The 24339-nt window shown below is 55.5% G+C and overlaps 1 protein-coding gene across 1 annotated transcript in view; it reads right to left on the reverse strand.

The window, feature by feature from the left end:
* Positions 1 to 5737, reverse strand: part of LOC115843926 (uncharacterized) — a 254621-nt gene extending 248884 nt beyond the window's left edge. Inside the window, 1 exon segment of the mRNA XM_030840489.2 lies at positions 5657 to 5737. Coding sequence (XP_030696349.2) covers positions 5657 to 5695 — 39 coding nt within the window. The 5' untranslated portion in view covers positions 5696 to 5737.
* Positions 5738 to 24339: the final 18602 nt, after the last annotated feature.

Below are 24339 nucleotides of genomic sequence, written 5' to 3' on the forward strand. Positions count from 1 at the left end.
CTAAGCAGCATGACGGGCCAAGGATGGCAGAGTCCAGGGTGTTGGGGAAACAGCAGCCCTGGGGAGGCACTGAGGGCCTCATGGCAGACAGCTGATTCCCAGAGCTGGTCTGTCCCGCCCACTCTGCCGTCTCCTCTCTCTGTCATCCCAAGAGACCAGCCTTTTTAGGACTCAAGGGGACAGCCTCCTCATGACCTCTCACAGGGCAGGGTCTGTGTGACTTCAGGTGCCTGTTGTGACCTTTACCCAGAAGAGCTGGAATATGTGGGTGACTCCCTAGCAAATGCCCCTGGGACCTGGGGTGCACACCCCTCACGCCTAAGGTTGACAGGCTGAGCGAGTCCTGGTGGGACTTTAATTGCGTGCGGGGTATTTGCTGCTTTCCTGCCCAGCATCTGAACAGCAGTCCTGACTGGGGGGAGGAAAGGATCCCAGGACAATTGAGAAACTGGGCCCCATCCATCTTGGTAACAGAAAGGGGGGCAGATTTCCTCCCTTCCCGCCCTCCGGAGGGCAGCTCGGCTCAGTTCCAGGCAGGATGGTGGATCCTGAGACCAGACCTAACCACCTGCAAGAGGGAGGTGGACATATTCTCAGAGGTGCGACAGGGCTGACTGTCCAGAAGCAGCCCCGCCAGAGGCGTCCTCAGCAGCTGGCCTGTCGAGCAGGACCGACTGTGCCCCAACTTTTTTTGATCCCCACCCAAGCTGGGTCCTGGGAGCTACCCCACACCCTGACAAGACAGTTCTTTTTTTTTTTTTCACTTAACTGAAAGTCTATTTTTGCCTTTTGCAACCAAGAGCATTCACTAGTAAAGAAATTGTTACTAGGGTGATTATAGATAACAGATCCTTAAAGAAAGGGGGAGGGAAGTGCTGGGATTGGTTAATCCACCAATTTGAGGTCAAAGGCAGTGAAAATATATTGGGAATTAAGTTACGGAACTCTGGCACCTCATTGCATGCATGGCGACCGCCTAATTCTATCAGCTGTGGCCAAGTCTACTAGGGGCTTTGGGGGGAAATGTGACTTTGCTATAAAACATGAGGAAAAGGCATGAAGATCTCAAGTACTATGGGGTGAGCCTGTTTCTTCTAACTACCCTGGCCAGATTAAAGAGAGAGAATAACTAGCTCAAATCCCTGAACTCCCAGGACTCCCTCTGACTGTACGTAAAGCGTTTCCTCTCTTTTGCAGCCTCAAGCCTGAGATATCCCTGAACCAGGGGCAGTCTGATTCCACCAATCTGTGGATTGGTAAATTATAAAGCTGGTTGAATGGATTTCTTCCCTGCTCCTTGAATGCAAGTCAGAGCATCATTTAGAAAAGACGGAGAGCCCTGGCCTTAGGAATGGCCATCTATTAGGGGATTCACAAACCCACTCAGCCCCTGCTCCTCTCTCTGGCTGCTTCAAGACCTGTGATCACCTTGCCCTGTAAAGTGAGGCCAGTTCTCCTCATGTCCACCCCTGCTCTCTTCCCTGCCTCCAGAACAAAAAGCAGAGTCAGATCTCAGCATGGCCATGGGAACCAACTACCAACTCAAACTGTGGAGGAAAAGGCTCATGTTTCAGAAAATTATTACTCTGCCAACATGTACTGGCAAAGACCTGGGGAAATGGGTGGGGATGGATTGTGAGAGCATCTGACCGTGGAGGGATGAACAACATTGTGGGTCAGGATGAATGTGTTGACGTGGGGGCGTGCACTCGTTCTGCAGGCGGCAAGCTAGCTCCAGCAGCCAAGGTGTGCTCCAGCAGCCGACCTGCTGGTTCACTAAAACCTCAGCTTGATATTGGCTCCCCACGAATTGAAATGGAAAGGGCAAAAATTCCTTGAAGGAATCCAAATATCTGAAGGAACAGAGTGTCGGGGTGGATTTATCAAGAGCAACCTGCTCCCCATGCCTTAACTGTGTCCCCTGTGGAGCCAAACAGACACAGGGGCACAGAGAAATACTTTGGCAAGGAGAATGTCAACATCTTGGAAAATTGCCATAAATGCTATTCTCTGTCAGCTGGAGATGCTGATGAGAAGCGCTATCTTTGGTGGCAGATGGGATGACAGAGGATGAGAAGCAACATTAAAGTGCCAGAAGCCAACGTGAATGTCTGATGCCACAGCCCTTTGGCATCAACTCATCGATCACGGGGCTGCCGGGACTGAAACAGATGGGCAACACCCATGGGGTCCTATTGGACTTGTGTAATATTGAGAAAAAATGTAAAAAAAAAGTAGACAAAAGGCTCTTAGTGTGCCTAGAACAGTGTGTGGCAGATAGTAGGTGTTCAATAAATATTCACTGATTAAACTCTACTGCCCCTTGCCTAATTCCCAGGCTTGAGTCAACAGACCCAGAGCCCCTTCAATGAAGGGGAGACTGGTAACCTGCAATAACATCCTAAGCAAATAGTACTATGAATCTTCTGAAGGCTCCTGTACTGAGAAACACCTGGACCTTTCAGAAGTTAGTGAACACTGGCTCCGTGCTAACATGAATTCCTGGCCTATGGGAGGTGGCAGGCATGTCTGGTCACAAACGGAAGCTTGCCATGCATCCACTTCACGGTAGCCCACCGGAATCCTGAATCTGTCCTACCGAGACTTTCCCAGCTCCAGAGTGTTCAGCTGGCAAAGTCACGTTCAGTCCCTGGTAGAAACTCCACCCCATTCCTTCACTCATGATGTGGAGACTGTGGTAGAAAAGGGTAACTCGGAGCCTCTGGAACACCCCCTCCCCTCCAAACTAGGGAATCAAAAGCAATACTTCATCTCTGGCGACTAAGAAATCACCAGCCAAGGAGTAGAAATCCCTACTGCAGCCCTTTTCAACTTCCCAGCTTGGCTTGTTCAGAAGACATGGGACCTTGAAGAATGCCAGTGGACAGTTTTAGGTTCAACTGTGTGGATTCTCCTGTGCTGTCTCACAAGCAATCTCCTTAAATGGAACAAATCTGTTAAATCCTTGTCCATTAATCTGGCAAAAAGTGTACGTGTGTGTGCGTGTGTGCGTGCGTGCGTGTGTGTGTGTTTCTTGTCTCAACTGCTGATTCAGGGTTCATCAGAAGTCAGGTGCTTTCCCCACGAGAGGCACAGCAACATAGCTTCACCACCCTCCTTCAGGGCTTCACTGATTCGTGCCGTAATTTAGTGAGCAGAGACCTTGACCTTTCTGCCCCAAAGGACCTCATGCTGGTCTGTGGCACCACACTGACAGCACTTGGACAACAGCAAGTAGCAAGGTACCCTAATGTGTACTGGAGTGTGGGGCAAAAATTCCATGAAAACGGGGACTTTCCGGTTCAGCGAAGCCTCCAGGCAGGCAGCAGAGGTGTCCAGTTTTCTGGAACATTTTGGATAGCGCTTTGAAAGCGAAAGGCATGTCGCTGGACTTCGGCCCCCTACCACCAAGAAAGACGCACAGTGCTGGGCAGGTGTCTGGAGTTTTGAAGCAACATATTCCTCCTTGGATGTGCCGCTCCAACTCATTCCCTGGGTGATCCCAAAGGCTGTGGGCAAGCTCTCTGCTCTCCTTGCACTGTGAAGGGCTCTCTCACAAGGCTGTCATGCCCCGTTGGTTTCCACAGTGCTCAGAGCAGAGCAAGTCCCAACAGAAGTCTCAGCTGAGGCCTGGAGTTTGAGGGACTGTTCTTCCTCCTGGACCTTGGTGGACACTGTGTCTCTGTTATCAGAGTCCGTGGGGCTCCAACGATCTGAGCTCCCTAGGACGGAGCAGCATTCTTGATCAAGCAAGCAACCAAGTCAGGCACCCATCACCGAATGGTCAGTTTAGGCCCCGGCCCAGGAGGGGTCAGGACGTGGGTCCCTCCGCCTCCCACTCCTGTGGCCTCACGGGGCATAACTTACGACCAGTGTCTGAAGGTAGAGCATGTGTGAATGGCCTTTATAGGTGGCTCTGCAAGATATACCTGCATAGCCCAAAGTGGACTGCCTGCCATGGTGTTCGGGGCCCCTCCCGAGGGTGGCTCTGCAGGGCAGCAGAAAGGGAGATCCTTTGAGAGGCACGTCTGCTCATCCCCATGGTATGCACAGAGAGAGGCCTGAGGTGTCTCAGGACCTCCAGGGACCCTAGGGTAGCCACCAGGTACTGGGGACAACGAGGGGTGGAAAGGCCTCTGGGGACCGGCTGGGAACGTGAGGAAAGTGTGTCCCATGAGAATACTTCCCCAAAGGCCCTCCTTCCGAGGAGGCGGGCAGGCAAGGTGGTTGCTCTGGGATGTCCAGTGACCTCTTTCCCAAGCCACACCTGCCTGTTTCCTGAGCTTCTGATTCTGCCTGGCAGACTTCCCCTCACCTGGGTGACCTGTGACCACTGCCATGGGTGGGGAAGGACGAAGGTCCCAGGCTCACTGCTCTATAAACACACGTATGTTTTGTAGTAAGATCCTCGCAACCACCTTCAAAGGTGTGGAATTGTTGTCCACAGTTTCCAAATGGGAAAACAAAGACCAACAAATCAGAATTCAAAGGGGGGTACGGGGGGCCTGTGTGTTCAGCGCCGCAGCTCTCACACCTGCCAGGTTCCCCTGTTCTTCAAAGGTTTCTCCTGCACTCACTAAGTTTCTGAAAGGCTCCGTCCCTCTCCCCTCCCAATGTTTGTATGCATGAATTATCCCTGTGGTGTGAGCTGATTCACATGCTGCTATTCCAGACTGGCTGAGGGCAGGGCTCCGGCAGGTCCAGCTCTGGGTCATCTGCCTTCTTGCCACTTTCCCCAGAGCTCTCAGCGCCAGAGAACTTTACCTGGACCCTGCAGTCTGCACTCTAGGAGAAGGTGGCCTCACAGCCAAGTAGAGCAGCTCCTCCCACCATGGACAGCCCCACTGTCTGGCTGCCCAGTGCACAGCTGCTCACTCTGGGGCCTGTCACTCTGACAACACTTCCCTGACTTCCCTGCCTCTGGTTTTATGCAGTTGGTCCCAGGCAGAGCCAACCCCATCCGTTTCTCACCTGGGGAGGTGGAGCTTGGCAATCTGCAGCCTACTGCTCCCCGTGGGGCCCCCGTCGGGGCACGGGAGGTAAGGGTGCCCCAGAGGAACTGGACACACGGACACTAATGAGTAGTCCAGGAACTTGGGCCTGGGAAGGGGCGCACTCCGTGCAGAAGTCTAACACTCCCCAGGTTCCTGTTTCCCTCCCCCTGCTTAGACACCCCTTCCTCAGAACGGTGTCCCAACCCGGTCGGTATGCTCCCTCGGTACCTCGGGTATCCTCAGCCCGGGAAATAACAATATCAACCTCTTCCTGGGCACCGACTGGGCCAGGCACAAGCCGTCCTTCCCGGAACCGGCGATCCTACATGGAAGGGCCGAGGCTGCCAAGCGCCCTGCGTGCCGAGAGCGAGCAGGTGCCGGGGAGGCCGGGCACTGGGCGGTCTCCCTCGCTGAGGGTGGCCCGGGACAGCCGTCCAGCCTGCCTCCAACAGGCACCTCTCCTTCTCCGCCATCTGGGCGGCAACGCTCCCGGTCTCCCGATCGGCACGTTGGAAAGTTGGCAGGGAGCGCCCGGGGTGCCCCCACCCACCCGGGGGCCCAGCGGTTAGCCCGGGGAGCAGCGGTGCGCGCCGGCTCTGCTCCCCACGCGTGGTCAGACGCCGCCCAGCTCTGACCGCGGGCCCCGGGACGCCGCCTCTCACCTTAAAGAAGCTCCGGAGGAAGTGCACGACGCTGAGCATGGTGGCCCACTCGCAGCACCGAGAGCCAAGCCGCCGAGCCAGGCTCCCGGAACGGGGCCTCGCGCCCCGCCCCCGGCCCGCCCCGGCCGCCCAGACGCACCGCCTCCTCGCGCCCCGTCGCTCGGGCACCCCAGGGCCACAGGCGCGTCCGATACGCACGGACACCCGCCGGCTAGCTCCGCGGACACGGCCCGGGGGCCCAAGGAGTCCCCCTCCTGTGGCTCGTCCAGCGCCCCGCGGAGTTCCTGGGCGGACCGGGAGCCTGGGAGTGTTTAATAAGAAAGAACTTGCCCCGCACATCCGCACAAACGCCGCACCCAGGAGCGCATCCGCATCCTACGCGGCGCGCGCCCCCGCGACCTGCGACTCCGAGTCCCTGCCCCTCCGGGGGAAGGGTTGTCCCTTCTGCCTGAGAGCTTTTCAACCTTTGAGAACTTTCAGGGCGTTTGCCCGGCATTCTCAGTTGCCAGCAGAAGAAACTTGAGTCCCAGGGACGCTCAGCAACAGGTATGCGCTCACGCACCCGGTGAGAGGCAAGTGTGGTCTGGAGTCCCTAGAACCGAATTCTGGGTCCAGAACCCACTCTCCCTACCTTTTTAGGTATGTTCCTGCAGGTAGGATGCAGGAGAGAATCGTCCCGCAGGTACAGGAGAGCTGTCTTCTGCTAAGGAGCAAGGGGAGGTCCTGGCTGTTTTCTTTGTGGGGTTTAAGGAGGTGCCCGCCCAGGAGACACGCTCCCGCTGGCCACGACGGCCACAGGATTTCTATGCACAAACACAAATGTGTTTAATTTAATTTCTTTTAAAATCAAAAGAAAAAACCTGAGAATAATAATAATAAAATCCAGGCTGGATTATATTCATATTTACACACAGCTGTAAAAAATAATTTTAAATAAATAAATATATATATATATATTTTATGCCGGCAGGGCCCCAAGAAAGACAAGTGCCGAGGGCTCATGGGTGTCATACTGCAGTCCTGCTCCAAGCCCACCACTTCTGGGATCAGGAGTCTCATGGAGGCTTAGCATCTGCCCAGACTGGCTTTGCATGCCCCTGCCCACGCCTGCCCCCTCATCCAATTCCTGGTCCACTTGAATGCGTCAGGAGCACATGTCCAGTGTTGCCTGGCAGACTATGTTTTCCCCCATACCCAACCTCTCTCTGCTTCTCCCGGGTCCTCAGAGCAGCCTGGGCAGGGCGGAAAGTCTGGGAGGTAAATGCCTAGAATTTGTGGGATCTGGGAGCAGAGCAGGCAGCCTTGAGATCATCTGTAAGTCCTGCTTACTCATACCCAACTCTCCATTTCCTGGGGTCCATGGACCTTGTGAGAAGCATGTCCCTGGTGGTGGGAGGAAAAGCATTGTATAATCTTGGTCTCTCCCTCTAAGCCCTTTTCTTTAGCTTGGGAGAGGAAGACCTGCCTGATGGGGTTGCTGTGGAGGTTAAAGGAGAAGTTAACTCTCAGAGGTGCTCAGCAAATGTTAATTCCCTCTTCTTTGTAGCCTTAAAGTGCTAAAGCTCCCAGGGGTCCAGTGAAAATACACAACCCCCTGGCCACAGAGTCCACAGTTGCCCGACCTTATCAGACTAGTCAGGGAAGCCCTGGATGGCAGGTTCTCAGACTTGAGCATCAGAACGACCTGGTGGACATGTTAGAGCATAGGCTGTCAGGCCCACCCAAGAGTTTCTGGATAGTAGGTCTAGGGTAGGGCCTGAGTATTTGCATTTTAACAGGTTCCCAAGTGACACTGCTGCTGCTGGTCCTGGGACCATATTCAGAGGATCCCTGGTCCAGGAAGTGGGGTCTGGGCAAAGGGGCAGACCCCAGGTTAGAGAATCACCATCATGACGGTTCCATTTACCAAACACCTACCATGTCCCACCCCCGGTCTAGGTCCTTGCCATAGCTTATGCCATTTAATCCCTCAGCAGTCCTGGGGGAAATGACAACATTGAATGATCAAGGGGAAGTAAGTCAGATGTAGGCATAAATCTGAGTTCTCCTCCGGAGAACACAATGTTATGAGTACTTGACTGCATTATGAAGTTAAAGGGTATGCTCTCTCTTTTGTTATTAAAAGATATAAAGGAAAAAGATCCGTGGTTGCCAGGGATTAGAAGCACGGGAGGGGTGAATAAACAGGTGGAGCACAGAGGATTTCTAGGATGGTGAAAATACTCTGTATGATGCTGTAAAGGTAGGTACGTGTCATGATACATTAGTATCATGACCATAGATGTAAAACATCAAGAGTGGACCCTAAATAATGTAAACTGTGTACTTCAGGGGATAATGATGTGTCGGTGTAGATTCATCAGTTATGATAATTGTGTCACTGTGGTGGTGGATGTTGATAATAGGGGAGGCTACACACGTGTGTGGGGGGGGTATGTGGGAAATCTCTGTACCTTCCTCTCAATTTTGTTGTGAACCTAAAACTCCTCTAAAAATAGTGTTCGTTTTTGTTTTTTTTAAAGGCAGGCCTGTTAGATTTGCAGAGGGATTTGCACAACGGGTTTCTAATCAGCCAAGCTCACCGTGTTTAAATTCTGTGATTCCAATTTCAAGTCTATCACATTCTGCAGGTTCAGCAGTTTGCAGGGGGGTGAATTGAGTGGTCAGAGAGAAAACATTGCACCAGACGCCAAGAGGCACAGGGGTGGGGGAAGAGCACGGGCGTGGGCAGACAGACGGGGATCACCCTGTGCATCCCTCTTGGTGCCCTGCCTCCCTCAGTTTACTCCTCTGTCTCAGGTCCCCGGGCACACATAGAGATGGACCTATGCCCCAGTCAGGGTCTGGTGAAAGAAACTGCCCCCTCCAGCTAATCTAGCAGGACAGAGGTTTTAGGAAGAATATGCAGTAGGTCACAAATGTATAGGCAGGTGGACGGGGTGCTGACTCAGGGAACAGGCAGAAATCATAAGAGGCAGCTGCAGCAGATGTGGTCAAGATTCAGCAAGAGAAACTGCCCGTTTGCAGAGGCCGATGCTGGTGCCTGAATGTCCTCCCAGAATGTACTATAGCCCCAAACACTTGCACTTTGCTCCTAGCTTCTGGCATGCCCTGGCCTCTGCCAGTGAGCCTTGGGTCCCTGAGCCTCCATCAGCTCCCAAGATGTAAAGTCCAGGATCGCCTGAGTCTCCCATCGCGTGCCTGCTCCAGGGAGCTGAGGATGGGGAGGGAATGAGCCTTCGGTTTCTTCGGCAGGAAGTTGGCCTGCCTGCACTGCTGCCACCAAATGGGGGACAAATTCTGGACATATTGGAAACAGAATTTAAGAGAGCTTCTCGGGACTTCCCTGGTGGTCCAGTGGTTGAGAATTTGTCTTGCGATGCAGGGGACGCCGGTTCGATCCCTGGTCGGGGAACTAAGATCCCATATGCCACGAGGCAACTAAGCGCACACGCCACAACTAGAGAGCCCATGTACTCTGGAGCCCATGTGCCACAACTACAGAGCCCACGTGCTCTGGAGCCCACGTGCCACGACTAGAGAGAAGCCCCCACACCGCAACGAAGAGCCCACGTGCCGCAAGGAAAGATTCTGCGTGCCCCAACTAAGATCCGATGCAGCCAATAAATAAATATATAAATAAAATAAAAAAGAGAGCTCCTCAAGGCTGGAGAGTGGGTGACAACAAATGATGCCATTCTTTGGGCTGAACTGAAACCAAATGGTCCTTGACATAAGGACAGATCTGCAGAGCTCCAGCTCAGACAGCCAAGGAGACACAGCCAACCACTGGGGGTCACAGCCACAGGCAGATACAGCCTCGTTGGTGTCCCCACTTGGCTGGCCTGGGAGGGAGTGCCCAGGAGAGTGGCTTACCTGCCCCCACCATCTTGGCCCTCTCGTGCCCAACTTTGTGAGTCAGATTTTCCTGGGGACTTGGGACAATGTAAAAATGCTTCTGCAGGAGCTTCCAGACTGAATCAGGGTCTTAAAATGGTGGCGTGTGTGAGGGCAGAAAGGGATTAGGGAGGGCCCTGGGGAGCCCACTCTGGCTTCCCTCAGGGACCATCAGGACAAAGAAGCAGTGCTCTCTGCTCAGTGCTTACAGCCAGGATGCGCCTTGATGTCCGAGCTCCCCAGTGACGGCAGATGGAGAACACCTGGCCAAGAGCGCAGAGCGAAGCAGAGGGTGACACACTTGTGAGGAGCTCAGCAAAGCACCTTGGAGAGTCCCTGAGCTTCCATGGTTCCGGGAGAACTGTTTAGTGTGTAGGGGAGGGCAATGAGGGCCTGGAGGCTAAGCAAAGGGTTTGTTCTGCCCTCACCATTCCCATCCCTTGCTGCCTTTCCCCAGGTGCAGGTGCCACAATTGCAGGACAAGGGGCTCCTCCATTCCAGGCAGCTCACATACCTGATCTCACCACCTCTGCCTGAGGTAATGAGCAACCCGTAATGAGCATCCCCCCAGACAGAGACGGGACGCAGCTTGTCCATGCCCCTGGGCACCACAGCGTCCTGTCCAGCACCACTCTACTCCCCTCCCCTCAGTGAGCTTCCTGCCTCAGCTCACCATCCTCTTTTTGTCCCCATCTCTCTAGGACCCCTGTGTCTCCCCTCGTCCCTTTCTCCACATCTGTCCCCCTGCCAGGCATAAGCAGGCCCACGCAGACTCACTTCCTGGGTGCCTCTGCACTGAGGGGAGACCTGGGAGAGCAATTAAAAACAACCACCAGTGGAAGGTGGGCACAGTCCTTGGCAATGCACAGAAGATGCTCACACAGAGTAGACGGAAGAGATTCACCTGAACTTCTGTTTCACCCCTTGAGGAAATCCAAATTCTAAGAGGTAAAGCACCTGTGTGATGGCTCCAGGGAGGCAGGTGGGGTCTGGCCCCCAGTAGCACCGAGCACAGCTGGAACCTGATGGTCAGGGACAGATGCTCCCAGAGTGCAGTGTGGGCTACAGCCAGGACCCGGGTGGCCAAGCAGAGTAGGAGTGAGCCCTGGGGGTGAGGTCTCTGGGAAGCTGCACAGAAGGAACCTTGAAAGGGGCTGGGGATTCAGCCAGGAGGCTCTCCTGAGCAGGGCTGGGCTGGGCTGTCCACAGAGCTCCCTGCTGGATACTGGCCTGGCTCGGCCCTGAGGCCAGCAGAGCCCAGAGGAACATTCCATAAGGATTCCTATGAGGGTGTTGATCTCAGGGGGAGTGGTCTTGTTGAGCCTGTCTCCAGAGCTGAGAGCTGCTCGGGACACATTGACTGGAAGGGACACAGAGGCACAGGGAGTGAGGGCCAGACAGCACGTGGGCCAGGCAGGACAGCCCTGCTGAGATTCAGGTGTCCCTGCGTCTTCCCCAAGTCACACACCTAGCGAAGACAGAGGCAGGATTTGAGCCCCTAGCTGAGAGCCCAGGCCTCTGCCCAGGGTTCCCCATGATGGACCACCTTCCTGGAGGGATGGCTGGGAGTGGGCCCGACCCCAGGCCAGCACCAGCTGACCTCCTTCTGCCCTGTCTGAGGAGCCAGACTGACACCATTCCACCCTGGACAGTGGGGGCCTCTCCTGACCAGGACCACCCCACAGTGTCCTGCACTGCCTTCCTGTGCTCTCCTGTCCCTCCACCGCCGTCTTGCCCGCGTGTGGGCAAGACGGGCTGCTCTGCGTAAGGACCACGGAGACTCCAGGCTGGGGTGAAAGTGGAAGCCCTGGAACGCAAGAGTCTGGCTCTGCAGCCAGTGTGTGCTTGGGCAGCTCACCCAGGCCCGTGTGCCTCAGTGTCCTCACCTCTCAGATGCGGGCAAGGATAGCCCCAGCTCTCAAGGCTCTGTCCTTACAGTCTTGACGTTCAGTCATGGTTGCTCAACCCCCTTAGTCCTGAAGTTGGTGGGGGTACTAGGGGTTTTTATCGGTCCTTGTGAGGGAATGACCCACCCCCTCTGTGAGGGGCATGAGAGTGTCTGGATGGGAGCAGCAGGGATTCAGCCCCAGTTCCCATGTGGCACCTGTGTGTGGCCGCTGAGAGCCCTAACCATGCTGCAGACACCTCAGCGGGGGAATTAGGCCTCCTTGTACTGTCTCATCTACAGTTCATAGTCATTTCAGAGCAACCCAGTACGATGAATGTATTCCAGAAATCTTTACTGAGTACCTGATGTATGCATGCATGATTCAGGCACTGGGAACAGTCTGCTTTGCCACCGTGAGAGGATCCTTGCAAACAAATCAACAAATGGAAAATTACAGATTGGATTTAGTGCCACTAAGGTAAAAAGTGCACCGATGAGGGAGGGAAGGGTGATTTGGGTGACCCAGGAAGACCTTTCGGATCCCTGGAGGAGAAGCCAGTCACATGAAGGCCCAGGGAAAGAAGGCCCTTGAAGAGGGGATACATGCAAAGGCCCTGGGTTCCCAATGAGTTTGGTGGAGGAGGTGGAAAGGAGCCCACGCAGCTGTACATCAGGGAGCAGGGAGGAAAGTGGTGGGAGGTGAGCTGGGAGCCTAGGTGTGGGGACAGAGCCAGAGGGCCCTGGAGGAACCAGAGGGCTCTTCGAGGAAGCTGGCCCAGGCTTACATGGTGATTGCCTCCCCTGCTCAACTGGGAGCCCTCTGAGGGCAGAAGCGATACCCTCAGACGTCCGTCCTTGCGGACAGCTCTGCCCATCCGGTGGCCGGGTGGTGACTGGTGCCATGGGCACTGGATCTGAGCAGAGGCCTGCCTGGGCGTCGAGCACAGCTGCTCCAGACCTCTGTGCCATGAGCCATCCAACGGATTGAGGGGCTTGTGCAGCTATCTGCATGTCAAAGGCCAACGTAAGAACAAGCTTCACGTGTTTCTCTGACATGGCGCCTTCCTCCTGGGCACCAGCCTTCCCTTTGCCACAGAGGACCTGCTCTGTCTAGACAGGGTCTCTGAGGACCTACGAGTACTGAGGACTCCTCAGGTGGCAGGGTTAGGGCCTCACTAAAGACAAGACTGCTAATTCTAGGAGCCATGAATTCTGCTTCCCACGCTCCCTGACTGATGTCAGCATTTGTCAGGGGGCCTTGGGAACGGGACCTGTTCCGGTGGCCCAGGGCTCAGTGTGCCCATGCCTCAATCCCTCTGCACCCAGGGATGCCCATCCTGCTGGGGCAGTGCAGTCATCTCAGGGCAGGGGCACCCGGGCTCTGATGGACCACAGCCGAGGGGCCCTTCTCCCTCTGAGAGGTGAGCCTGAACCTGGAGAAGGGGCTTACTGTGACACAGGGCAGCGGCGAGTTGGGGAGTGTGTAGGGCAGGGACATTCTGAAAGCAGAGAGCACATGGCCGGGTGTGAGGCATCCCAGCAGGAGTAAGCCCTGTGAGAAGACGGAAGGATGGGACGCATGCCTGCAGCCAGGTCAGCCAAGACGGGAACCCAAGCACCCTGAGGCCGAGAGGGTGTCATCCCCTCTACTCCCTGGCTTCAGGCCTGGACACAGGTGGGTACTCACAGGACACCTACAACCCAGGCCTCCCAGGCAGCCGCCCCTGCCCACACGATCCCTGCTCTGTGATCCTCTATCTCCCCCCAGCTGTGAGCTCTGAGGGGGCAGGGACCCTGCTCTCTGAGTCCCTTGGGACTGAACCCCAAACTTCACACGTTCAAAACTGAATCCTTGTTCCCCACACCACCCAAGGGGCACCTTCGCCAGGGCTCCTCCCATGTCACTGAGTAATATTCTTACCCCTCCACTTAGGCAAAAAATCAGTTTCCTCCCTTTCCAAAAGCCCTTCGCTCAGTTCACCAGCACTTCCTGTGGGATGTACCTCAGTCCCACCCCTCCCAGCTACCTCCACTGTCTCAGCCCTGCTCCAACCATTGCCCCCCGCCCCGCCCCGAGGCCCCCAAGGTGGTCTCAAAGGTCTGATTCCTTCTGCGCCCAACTCAGTGGCTTCCTTCTGCCCTTAAAACAATCCACACCCCTCCCTGTGGCCTCCGGGGACTCATGCATATCCCTTCCTGGGGAGGAGGCCACTCTTCAGAGAGAAGGAACACGACTTAGTCCTTGGGGTGGGGGGGTGGGTTAGGGGCTCCGGGACCTTCAGGCAGGAGAGCCTTTCAGGAAGGGGTGCCCACTATGTCATATCTCACGCAGAATGTCACTGGTGCCCGAGGAGGAGCCGGGCCTGGCCCCTACAGCAGGAGTAGGCCACGCTTTCCACAGAGCTGGGAGGTGGAACTCTGGGGAAATGACCCAGGTGCAGACCAGGGCTCTGGGCCCCTCTGGCAGGATGTTCACTGCCTCCAGCTGCCCCCACCGGGAGCCAGCACAGGGCTGACTGCAGCGAGGGTGAAGCTGGGGCATTTTGAACCCAGAGACATGGAGGATTTGGCACTAGTATGACCAGCTTGGTACATGAACACACAGCCCTCTCCCGTCTCTCCCCCGAGCCTTCCACAACCCCAGCGAGCCTCTGCGCAGCTCCCTGAAGCCACGACTCATGAACAGCAAAGAAGAGTGTCCGTAGAGTGTCTGGCCAACACCACAGATGGTTTATTACAAAGTGAAAGAGAAGAATAAGAAATGCAAAGGAAGCAAAAGGGAAGGAGGATCCCACGGAGTCTTTATTTGGGAGCAGTGGCAGCCTTCTTTTTCTGTCTTTGCCGGTGGAGCCCTCAAGACGGAAGCAGGGTGGGTGTGTTCGGGGACCCCCCCCCGGCCCCGCACACACATCCTCAGGGAAATCACTAGGGGCCACGAGAGAACCGGACCCTGGGTGGGGAGAGACCCAGAGGACTGGCCCGGGCTGAGGAACGCCTTCCAGGGGCTGAGCTGGGACGAAAGACAGATGGGGGTCTGCTGGAACTTGGGCATGTGGGAGCCTCAGCAGCGGATCGGGACCTTCATCCACAGCCCCTCCTCCCTAGACCACCGCCCCGTGCCCTGCGCTTCAACAACCCCTCACGTGCTGGCATGAATTGTCCTGTCCTTGTCTGGGACCACCCCATCCAGCCCCTGAACTCCTGGAGCAGGGCCGTGCGTGCCACTGCTGCGGGATACTGTGTCACTGCTGGGCACCAGTTTTCTCAGTTCAGGGTCACAGCTGATTTTAGCAGGGGTAGGACTACAACTGAGGGTGGACAGGGCGAGGATGGATACCTGAGAGGGACCGTCAGCAGGCGTGTCTGGGAGCTTGCCTTTGAGCCGAGGTCTGCAGGGGACACAGAGCCGGTGACTTCAGGATTCCAAGGCAGAGCCTCGTTGGGGATGCTCTGTGGTGGGGTCCTCAGGGGTGGAGCCCCCCAAGTGTGGGGATAAGCTGGCCACACTGGGTGCTGTGCTGGAGGCAGCCTGGGGGACCTGCTGGGAGCATGGGCTCCGGGCCCTGCCACCGCTGGCTCTGCAGCTTGAGGGCAGCTTACTTGACTCTTCTGTGCCTCCGTTTACTCATCTGTAAAACGGGGGCGGTCACGGCACCTGCCTTCTAGGGCTGCTGTGAATGTATACGGAGGTGTCAGCATAAGTCTCGAGTCTTGGAGGAGGTAAGTGCATTCCACTGAGCTGGGACCCCCTCCCAGCGCCTGGCCAGGGAAGTGGGTGTTGACGAAAGAAGGAATGACAGACAGAGTCGGCTTTGATACCCACCTGTTAGCACTGGTCACCTCTGGGGCCAGGCTTTTTTCCCTTTAAGAGCCATTGCATGTTTTGATTCATTTTATTATTCATTTTATTATTTTATTACTGATAAATGACACCAACGAGAAGTGGGATCTTTGTGTGCAAAGCAGGCCCTCCCCTGAGCAGCTCAGCTCACTGGTCCAGGCCTCCCCACTCCTTCCTCCCCACCAAGAACCTCCAGCTGAGCCCTGTCAGCCCCCAGAACCAGGAGAGATCATAATAAAAGTTTCCATTAGGCCCCTCCATTTTGGGGTGCTTACTGCCTCCTATTGTTGAGGCCTGAGTCACTATGCAAAGCAGGGCTTACCAGTCACTCGGGCAGGGTCAGCTCCCACGTTACTGTGTCTGTGTATATTACAGAATTGCTTAAGTTACCACCTCTGCGTGGTGTGATCCTCGAGGAAGGGGTGCCATGTGCATCTGTGACCATGCACCCTGGCACATAATGCAGGTTGTGACTCGAGAAGAGGGGATGAGGGTTTGGAGCAGCTCCTGGGGGACATCGTGGGGAGGGGCCTGAGCTGGGCTCAGGAGGCCTTGAAGGGCTGGAGGGAGGGGTGAGCACAGGGCTGCAGGCAAGTGCAGGGCGATGGCAGCAGAGGAAACGACCCTGATCTGGGGCCAGCAGGGCGCCTGGAGAGACCACTGGACACATCAGATTCCCAGCTTCACAGGACAGGATCAAGAGCAGCTGGAGTGAGGGCAGCAGGCTGGGCTCCTGTGGCCTGGGAGCTTACTTGGGGCTGAGTTGGGCCAGCAGGGGGGCAGGGCTGGGCAGAGGAGGGGATGAAGTTGGGCCGGAAGACGCCAGTCTCCAGGGTGACGCCACTGCTGCCTGGTCTCAAAGAGAGAGTCCAGAATGAGCTTTTGTGTGCAGCAGACTGTGGGGGTTGGGAGGTGGGCGGGTGTGTTCCCAGGCCTGATGCGGAGGGAGGGGTGGAGGGAGGAGATGACTGCAGGAGAGAAACGGGCCATGAAACATGACGAAGATGTGCACCTTGTACCCTCACCAGGCAACAAGTGGCTTTTGTTTCAGGCCCAGAAGGCCAGAGGCTGCGTGCTCTGAATAGGGTCCTGGCTAGGGGCTCTGGGGCCTGAGAGAGGCACCCCATTCAGGGTGGAGAAGGCTCAGCCTGTGTTGGTCAGGGGTGGAGCAGGGCTGTGGCCACATTTGCAGGCCACTAGGCCTTGTTCCCATGACAGGGCCTTCTGCTTCCTCCAGGAGGGCCAAGAGGACTCCCAGGTTCAATCGGAGGAAGAATAACTCAGAGCATGAAGCCCGAGTCCTCTGAGCTGCAGTGTCACCTCCCACAGGGGGTCTGACCAGGCTGTGAACTCTGTCTCTGGTCTTGAGGCAGTCCTGGCCCTGAGGGAAGCATCAGTTTCATGGGAGTGACCCCTGGGCACAACAGGTGGACAGAGTGAGACTGGGTCCTGCTTTGAGGAGGACCGTGCAGCTGGGAAGCAAAGGGCCGCTGTTCTACTGCGCTGTGTGGCCATCCCCAGTCCTGCCTTCCTTATGGGCCAGGCTAGGAAGCTGACTGTGAGCTGAGCACCTCCATGCAAACAGCCCACCTGCCCTGGAGGCCACCCTAGGGTCCATGGGCAGGGGATGGGCAGGGCAGGTGCCAGAGGCAGGGTGAGTCCACAGTACTGCTCACTCCCCACAGCCCTGCCACAGAGTGGGTCCCCAACACCCTGCCCCGCCCCATCCCCATGGCTGGGCCGGCAGTGGGACAGACTTGGGTCCCTGTGCCCGGGAGCCAGGCCAAGGCTGCTCTTAGCAACAGGGCACACAGGGAAAATCTGCTCATAATTCAGGCTGTGCCTGACTGCCAGCCACTGAGATTACGTGCTTGTGTGAGATAGCTTTACAGAGGGACAGTGTGTCTGTGTGTGTGTGAATCATTCCTGCTTACACACGGGACGGGAGCTCAGGCAGTACAAAAAGACTGAATGAGGGTCCACGACCCTTGTTCACCACTGGGGGCGCATTTGAAAGTCTTGGTGACTCATCCTCCTGTGCAAAGCAGGAAGCTGAGATGAGATTTAGAAGGTTCTGCCCAGTGTGCATCTGGGTCTGTGTGAATCAATTCTCTTACACAGAAAACAGTTTTCAAAAATGAAACCTGTTTAGCAGCAGTTTAGGCTGTGTTCACAAGAATCTTTAGATTTCGGATGAAGATATGATACAGATGGTCATGCAATGGGCTGATCAGGATGTCCTCTTTGTGTGGGTGTGTGCTGGCCCCTGGCTCATGGCCCTGGGGGCCTGTCCATGTCCACAGAGACAGGACTTGGGCCAGCCCTATTGGCCTTCTACAAGCCACTCTCTGCAGCGCCCAGACCCACACCAAGCTGACAGTTCACCTACATCAGTAGCCCATTTCACAGATGAGGAAACAGAGGCTCAGAAGTCAAAGTAATCCCCTGCAATGTGGGAGTGGCAGACTCGATTCTATCCCAGGTCTGGCTGACTTTCTACTGCATGAACAGGGGATGAGGGTTATGTCCTGAAACTACTGGGCTCATGGGGGGTGGTCCCTGGGGATGCAACCAAGTCACAGGGGCATGGCAGGACCTCAGTGTGCATGGGGGTAGGGGTAGAGGCAGCTGGTGCTGAGCTGCCAGAAGAAAGGCCCAGGACAGGTTCCCTTTCCCCTGGGAAAGTCTGCCAGACAGAGCTGGGGCCAGCGTGCTTTCAACCCTACGTCTCCTGTGGCCTCGGAAGCTTCCAGCCTCTGTGGGTATCAGGTTTCTCACCAGGGACTTGGAGGTGGACTCGGAAGTAGGCTTTGGAGGGGGGCAGGCTAAGTAGGCTTAGGCAGGGGGCCGTGAATGAGTGCATGAGGGAACGGACACGAAATAGGGCCCCTGGGCTAACAGGGCTCGACCTAGTCACTACCCCACCACCGTGCCCTGGCTGTCATCCGGGGAAGCCAGCTGGTCAGCTAAGAAGTCCACACTGACAGGGAGTGTGAGGCGGGCAGACACCACACAGCAGGGCGGCTGCATGCTGGACCACAGGTGGCCGTCACCTGGAAGCGAGATGACAGCAAGGGGCTCCGTCCTCAGGAGTACTGTAGGTCCTGCACAGGGACAGCCCAGAGTGAGACGGCCACAGATTACCTTTCCCCGGTCCCTCAACAGCCAGACCGCAACTCCTTTGGGGCAGGATGGCCCCAACAGCTGCCCAACAAAAGCCCAGCGCCCTTCATCAGAGGGCAGCCTCCCTCCCTCGCGGGTTACTCTCCGGCCCCACACTCCCACCCCTCGCTCAGCACTGCAGCTGCTTCCCGGTGTGAACAAACACTTGCCGTAGTTGTTGGGTTTCTTGGGTTCCTAGTCAGGTGGCCATGGGCGCCCTCCGGAGTGCGCTCTAGGAGAACTGCTCCTGTGTTTCCTTTATTCACACACACACAATACTTCTCACATCACTTGTCAAGCAAGTCTCTGCAACACCAGCTGGGATCCCCCGGCTTAATTCAATTCTGACACTATCTACCCAGCCTTCCGTCCCAGCAGGTAGGAGCTCAGTTCCACCAAACTGCCCCTCCCTTTTCAGAGGAGAATTGCAAGGCCAGGCTGTCCCCGTTGGTCCTGAGCCACTGCCTATGAATCGAGGTGCCCACAACTTCCCCCTTGGGTTGGATAGTTTGCTAGGATGGCTCACAGAACTCAGGGAAGTACTTCCTATGTTTACTGCTTTATTATAAAGGGTGTAATAAAAGATACAGATGAACAGTCAGACGAAGTGGTACCCAGGGTGAAGTGGGGAAGTGGCGCCAGCTTCCGGGCCGTCTCCCGGTACCGCCATGTGCTCACCAACGTGCAAACTCTCTGAGTCCCACACTTCTGGGATCTTTACGGAGGTGCATCTGAATATTAACTCCATATGCAGCCCCTCTCCCCTCTCTGGAGAGTAGGGGGTGGGGTCGAAACCCCCAAGCTTCTGATCATGGCTTGGTCTTTCTGGTGACCGGCCCAGTCTAGGAGCCCACCCAGACTCACCTCATTAGAACAAAAACCTGGGTGAATTTCCTATCACCCAGGAAATTCCAAGGGGTTTAGGAGCCCTGGGTCAGGAACCAGGGGCAGAGTCCAGACCACGTATTTTCTGTTATTTCAGGAGTGTGTCCACCACAGCTCCCTTCTTTGCCTCAGGAGTGGGCATCCCATGTGGATCAGCCTGGCTTCCCTTGCTCACCTTTCTCTGGCCCCCCCACAGCTTGGGAGGCAGGTGCTTGGGTCCCTCTAGCCACACCAGTCAAGGTGGGGAAGACGCGGAGGTGAGTGTGGCCCGGTCAGCTGCATCTGACCCCCACAGACGCTCTTGGTGCCATGCCGCTGCGGCCTCCTCCACGGGCCTCCAGCCCGCAGGTGGCCCCCACTCCCCAGCCAGGTGTGTCGTCCGGGAGCACAGGGCCTGCTTCTCCTCCTGAACTGAGCTCTCGTCCCAGGAGCTGCCGCTGGGGCAGCCTTAGCCCCCCTGGAGCATCCTCCCAGGTGCCAAGGCTGGCCCTGCAGGTGGAGAGGGGCCACCACCTGGGGCAGGATAGGATTCCGGGGAGCTGAGACACACAGAGCCTTCGGATTGTGGCTAAAGGCCTGTGGAGAGAGGAGACCAGAAAGAAAAGAGGGGGAGGGGTCTCAACTCTCTGGGGAGCAAAGCTCTAGTTCTCGCTTTGGCCAAGGGAGATGGAGATGGGGTGAGCCAGATGGGCTTGGGGAGACCTAGGTACAGGGGGTCCAGGTTGGGGTAAAGAGACATGGACATGGGGGGATGTACCCACCCATACCTGCTGGCTACTGAGCACAGTGCAGCACGGCCTTCAGCGTGGGTAGACCACAAGAGCCATCTGTTTTGACAGTCACAAGAGACGGCTAGTGTGAGATCTGGGATGTGGAAGCAAAGCAGTGCCATGCTCTTTTCACACTCAGGAGATGGGTGCAGGGTCTCACAAATGCTGGGTGCAGGGTCTCACAAATGCTGGCACTCCCTGCTGGCTCACGCAGGCTGAGGGCAGCAGCCTGGCCACAGTTCTTCCAGCCCCTGATGGACCCTCCCTCACCTTGGGCCAGAAGTGTTCTGCCCCTGGAGAAGGGCACCACCTTTGCCCACAGGAAGTCGATGATCCATGTTGGAGGTTTGGGTTCTAGCTGGTCCCAGAGATTCCAGTGGGCTTCTGCTCGCCTTGCTTTCCCCCGTACACCCATTTCCCCCTTACCCACTGACTTCAGGCCTCTGCCCCAGGGGCACAGACAAGAGCTTTACAAATGCTGATCACACAGGCAGGATCACAAGCCTACAATATAGTCCCGATCCTGTGCCACACCAGGGAGTTCTGCTTACTCTGCTCGAGGAACTTCCACCCCCCCCACCCCCACCCCCACCAACACACACAAAGCCCTAGCAGACTCGGAAGTCCTAGCCCTGAAATGAGAGGCTGCCTGTTGAATCCCAGCTCTGACACATAATTACTGTGTGACCTGGAGCAAGTTGCTAACCCTCTCTGTGCTTCAGTTCCCTTACCTGTGAAACAGGGATAATAGTAATACTCCCTTAGAGGGCTATTGTGAGGATTAATAGACAGTGGATCTAAAGAACAAGTTCTATATACATTAGCTACACTCTTACTTACTTTCACCTGATGCAACAGTCTTTTTCGAAGCCCGCAGTAGGGCCTGGAATTGGTAGCTGACCCCAGGTTGAAAAGCCTGTGTGAAGGGGTCTCTGTCCCTGGTGCCTGCTGTCCCTTGGAGAGCTCCTTTTCTGACACACAGAGGCAAATGCTGCTTGGCTTCAGGAAAACTCAAGCTGAAGCTCCAGGCTGAAAGCGCTTTGTTTTATGGCTCTGAGAGCAAATTTGTCATCGTAAGCGGTGGCCCCAGGCCAGGTTCCTTTCCTTCTAAGGAAAGGTGGTGTCCAGCTGGGCAGTGTTTTCTTTTGCTCTCAGTATGGCCTGTTCATTATGCAGCTCTCGGGAAGAACATTGTTTTTTCCCAGTTGGGCATGCTTGCCTGTGAGTGCACAGAGCTGCCAGCAGCTGAGCAGAGGGGGAAAAGGACATAATGACTTTACTTCCCTAGTCTAGTTGTGATTAGGTTTTCTGAACATGTCATGCAACTGAAGACGCTCCCAGCAGAAAGTGTTCAGCAGCAACCCACAGTGCTGGGCGAGGATCCGTCCCCGTTGTGGTCACCCAGCAGCACAGCAGAGGTGATCCGATGGCCCGGGGCCCCATCCCCAGCCTGCTCTGCCCTGACCCACTGGGTGACTGCAGGCCAAGCCGGGCAGTTCTGGCAGGGGCAGGTGTCAGGGAGTACCAAGGTCAGCTGACTCTGCTCGTCAGCCCCCAGACCCTCACGCTAGCTCTGGTCTGGGTCTCCCATGGTGGCAATGAGCTGCCACACTCCCATGAGCCACCTGAGCAGGGGCTGGTGAGGCACAAGGCGGTAGCTAGAAGGAGATGGAGCCCTGGGGCTGCCTCCTTGCTCTGGACCCTGCTTTACCCTGAGATCTTCCGTGGTCTTGCTATTAATCCGGCTTGTGGGGGCTTTCACTTCCTTTCTGCTTGGAGTGGATGCCTGTTTCATGCACTTTCCCAGCACAAGTGGCTCCACCTTGGGCTGGCCTGGGTGCTTCCAGGGGTGGCAGAGGAGAGCTGCTGCTGTCCTTAGGCCCTAACCACCAGGCATCTCAGCCCCTGGCCCTCATCTCAAAGCCCCTCAGAAGAACCAGGTAGAGCCATACAGCCCTGGGCTGGAGTCCCAGCTCCCCACTTTGCAGTTGCTGCATCTTCAAACTGGGACAGCACATCAGTCACTAACGGTTGGGGGGTACATGGGGAAAGGCGGTATAGAGCATGTGCATTGATTTGTTCAACACCTATGTGACCTCTAGGGAGGAGAGAGGGGCTGGAAGTTGAATTAATTACCAGTGGCCAGTGACTTAATCAATTTTGCCTATGTAATGAAACTTCCAAAACAATGTTTTAAAAATCACCGAAGGGTGAGGTTCGGAGAGTTTCCGGGTTGGTGGGCACGAGGGGGAACTCGGGGCTCTTGTGCCCACACTGGGCATGGGAGCGCCCCCCCGCTTCTCACCTGCATGTTGTGCACCCTCCCACCTGGCTGCTCCGGAGCTCTATCCTTTTCTAATATACTGCTGTTCTAATAAGTATTGTTTTCGTGAGTTCTTGAAGCCACTCTAGCAAATGATTGAACTTGAGGAGACATTTGACTTACAGCTATTTGGTCAGAAGCACAGGTGACAGCCTGGACTTGCGACTGAGGTCTGAAGCGGGAGGAAGTCTTGTGGGACTGAGCCCTTGACCTGTGGAGTCCTCGCTAATTGCAGGTAGATAGTGTCAGCATTGAGTGCAGCTGTTGACAGTCAGCTGGAGTCGCAGAGAATTGCTTGGTGTATGGAAAACCCCGCACCTCGGGCGACCAGAGTGGCGCGCTGTGTGCGAGCAGAGCGCAGGGGGAGGCAGAGCTCTTCCCTTTCACTGCTCAAGGGTGGTTGTGCAGCTGGTGCCCCAGGGCGATTCATCCATTCCTTCTCCAAAACCGGCCCCAGGGCTTCCCTGGTGGCGCAGTGGTTGAGAGTCCGCCTGCCAATGCAGGGGACACGGGTTCGTGCCCCGGTCCGGGAAGATCCCACATGCCGCAGAGTGGCTGGGCCCGTGAGCCATGGCCACTGAGCCTGCGCGTCCGGAGCCTGTGCTCCGCAACGGTAGAGGCCGCAACAGTGAGAGGCCCGCGTACCGCAAAAAAAAAAACAAACAAAAAAAACCGGCCCCAGTGTTCTCCAGAAAGGAAGCTCGTGGCAGCTTCTAATAAGGCTCTTTACATCCAAGATTCTGCGTATCCATGAGGAGGGCTGCTGCCCAGCACAGTACAGGAGGTGAGGGGCTTGTATGAAGCAGGAGTCACCAAAACTGCTTACAGAGTAACGGGAACATTCACATCAATGGACTCTGATTCTGAGTGTGTGAGGCTGTGTTCATTTCCCCGAGCCCTGGATCAAACACTGTGGAATCTTCCAGCCTACCTGCAGGGAATGGAGGGCAGGGCCCACAGGCAGCATTGTTCTGGCACTGACAGAGTGTTCAGAGCCCTGAAAAGGCAGCAGCAAGCCTGGAGGCCCACAGGAGGAAGAACGGAGCCCAGCCAGGGGCAGATCACAGATGTGGAGCCAGGGCTATGCCCATCGCCCCTCCCATCGGCAAATTCTTCTGATGCTGAGCTGGGAGGCTCCTGGCCCTGCTTTGTAGGGGAAGTGAGTGATCTCCTGTCTTAACAAAGTGCCTCTGACCTCTGCACACCACAAAATATGGGGTTTGGGGCAGGAATACACGGTGTGTGTATGCTCCACCAACTTACTTTCAACTTTTGAACACTTGGGTTAGGTTTTAGATGTGTCTCTTATAAGCAGCATACAGTGGTTTTCTCTTTTATATGGTCTAGTGTACAAGGACCTACTGTAGAGCACCGGGAACTCTACTCAATGTTATGTGGCAGCCTGGATGGGAGGGGAGTTTGGGGGAGAATGGATACGTGTATATGTACAGCTGAGTCCCTTTGCTGTGCACCTGAATCTATCACAACATTGTTAATTGGATCTACTCCAATATAAAATGCAAAGTTTAAAAAATAAAGAAATAAATCAGGCCCTCATGGAAACTTAGTTGTCATTACATAATCTTGGTCAAGCCAGATTGCCCCAAATATTTTGTATTCAGTTTCATCATGGTTTGTCTCTTATGGTAGGGGCTTTAAGTCTTGGCACTATCACAATTTAGAAAAATAAAGTGATTCTAATTCCAACAGAATTGGCAGATAAGTAAAAAAATATTTGGCGTGACAGTTTGTGTCATTTTTGTCTTTTAACTGGAACATTTAATCCCTTTGCATTCAATGTATTAAGTTAGATTCTTTCTTCTGTTATATATATTAAATTTATTTATTTATTGTTGGCTGCATTGGGTCTTCGTTGCTGCGCGTGGGCTTTCTTTAGTTGTGTCGAGCGGGAGCTAC

The sequence above is a fragment of the Globicephala melas genome, chromosome 7 (genome assembly GCF_963455315.2).
Source record: "Globicephala melas chromosome 7, mGloMel1.2, whole genome shotgun sequence".
NCBI lineage: Eukaryota > Metazoa > Chordata > Mammalia > Artiodactyla > Delphinidae > Globicephala > Globicephala melas.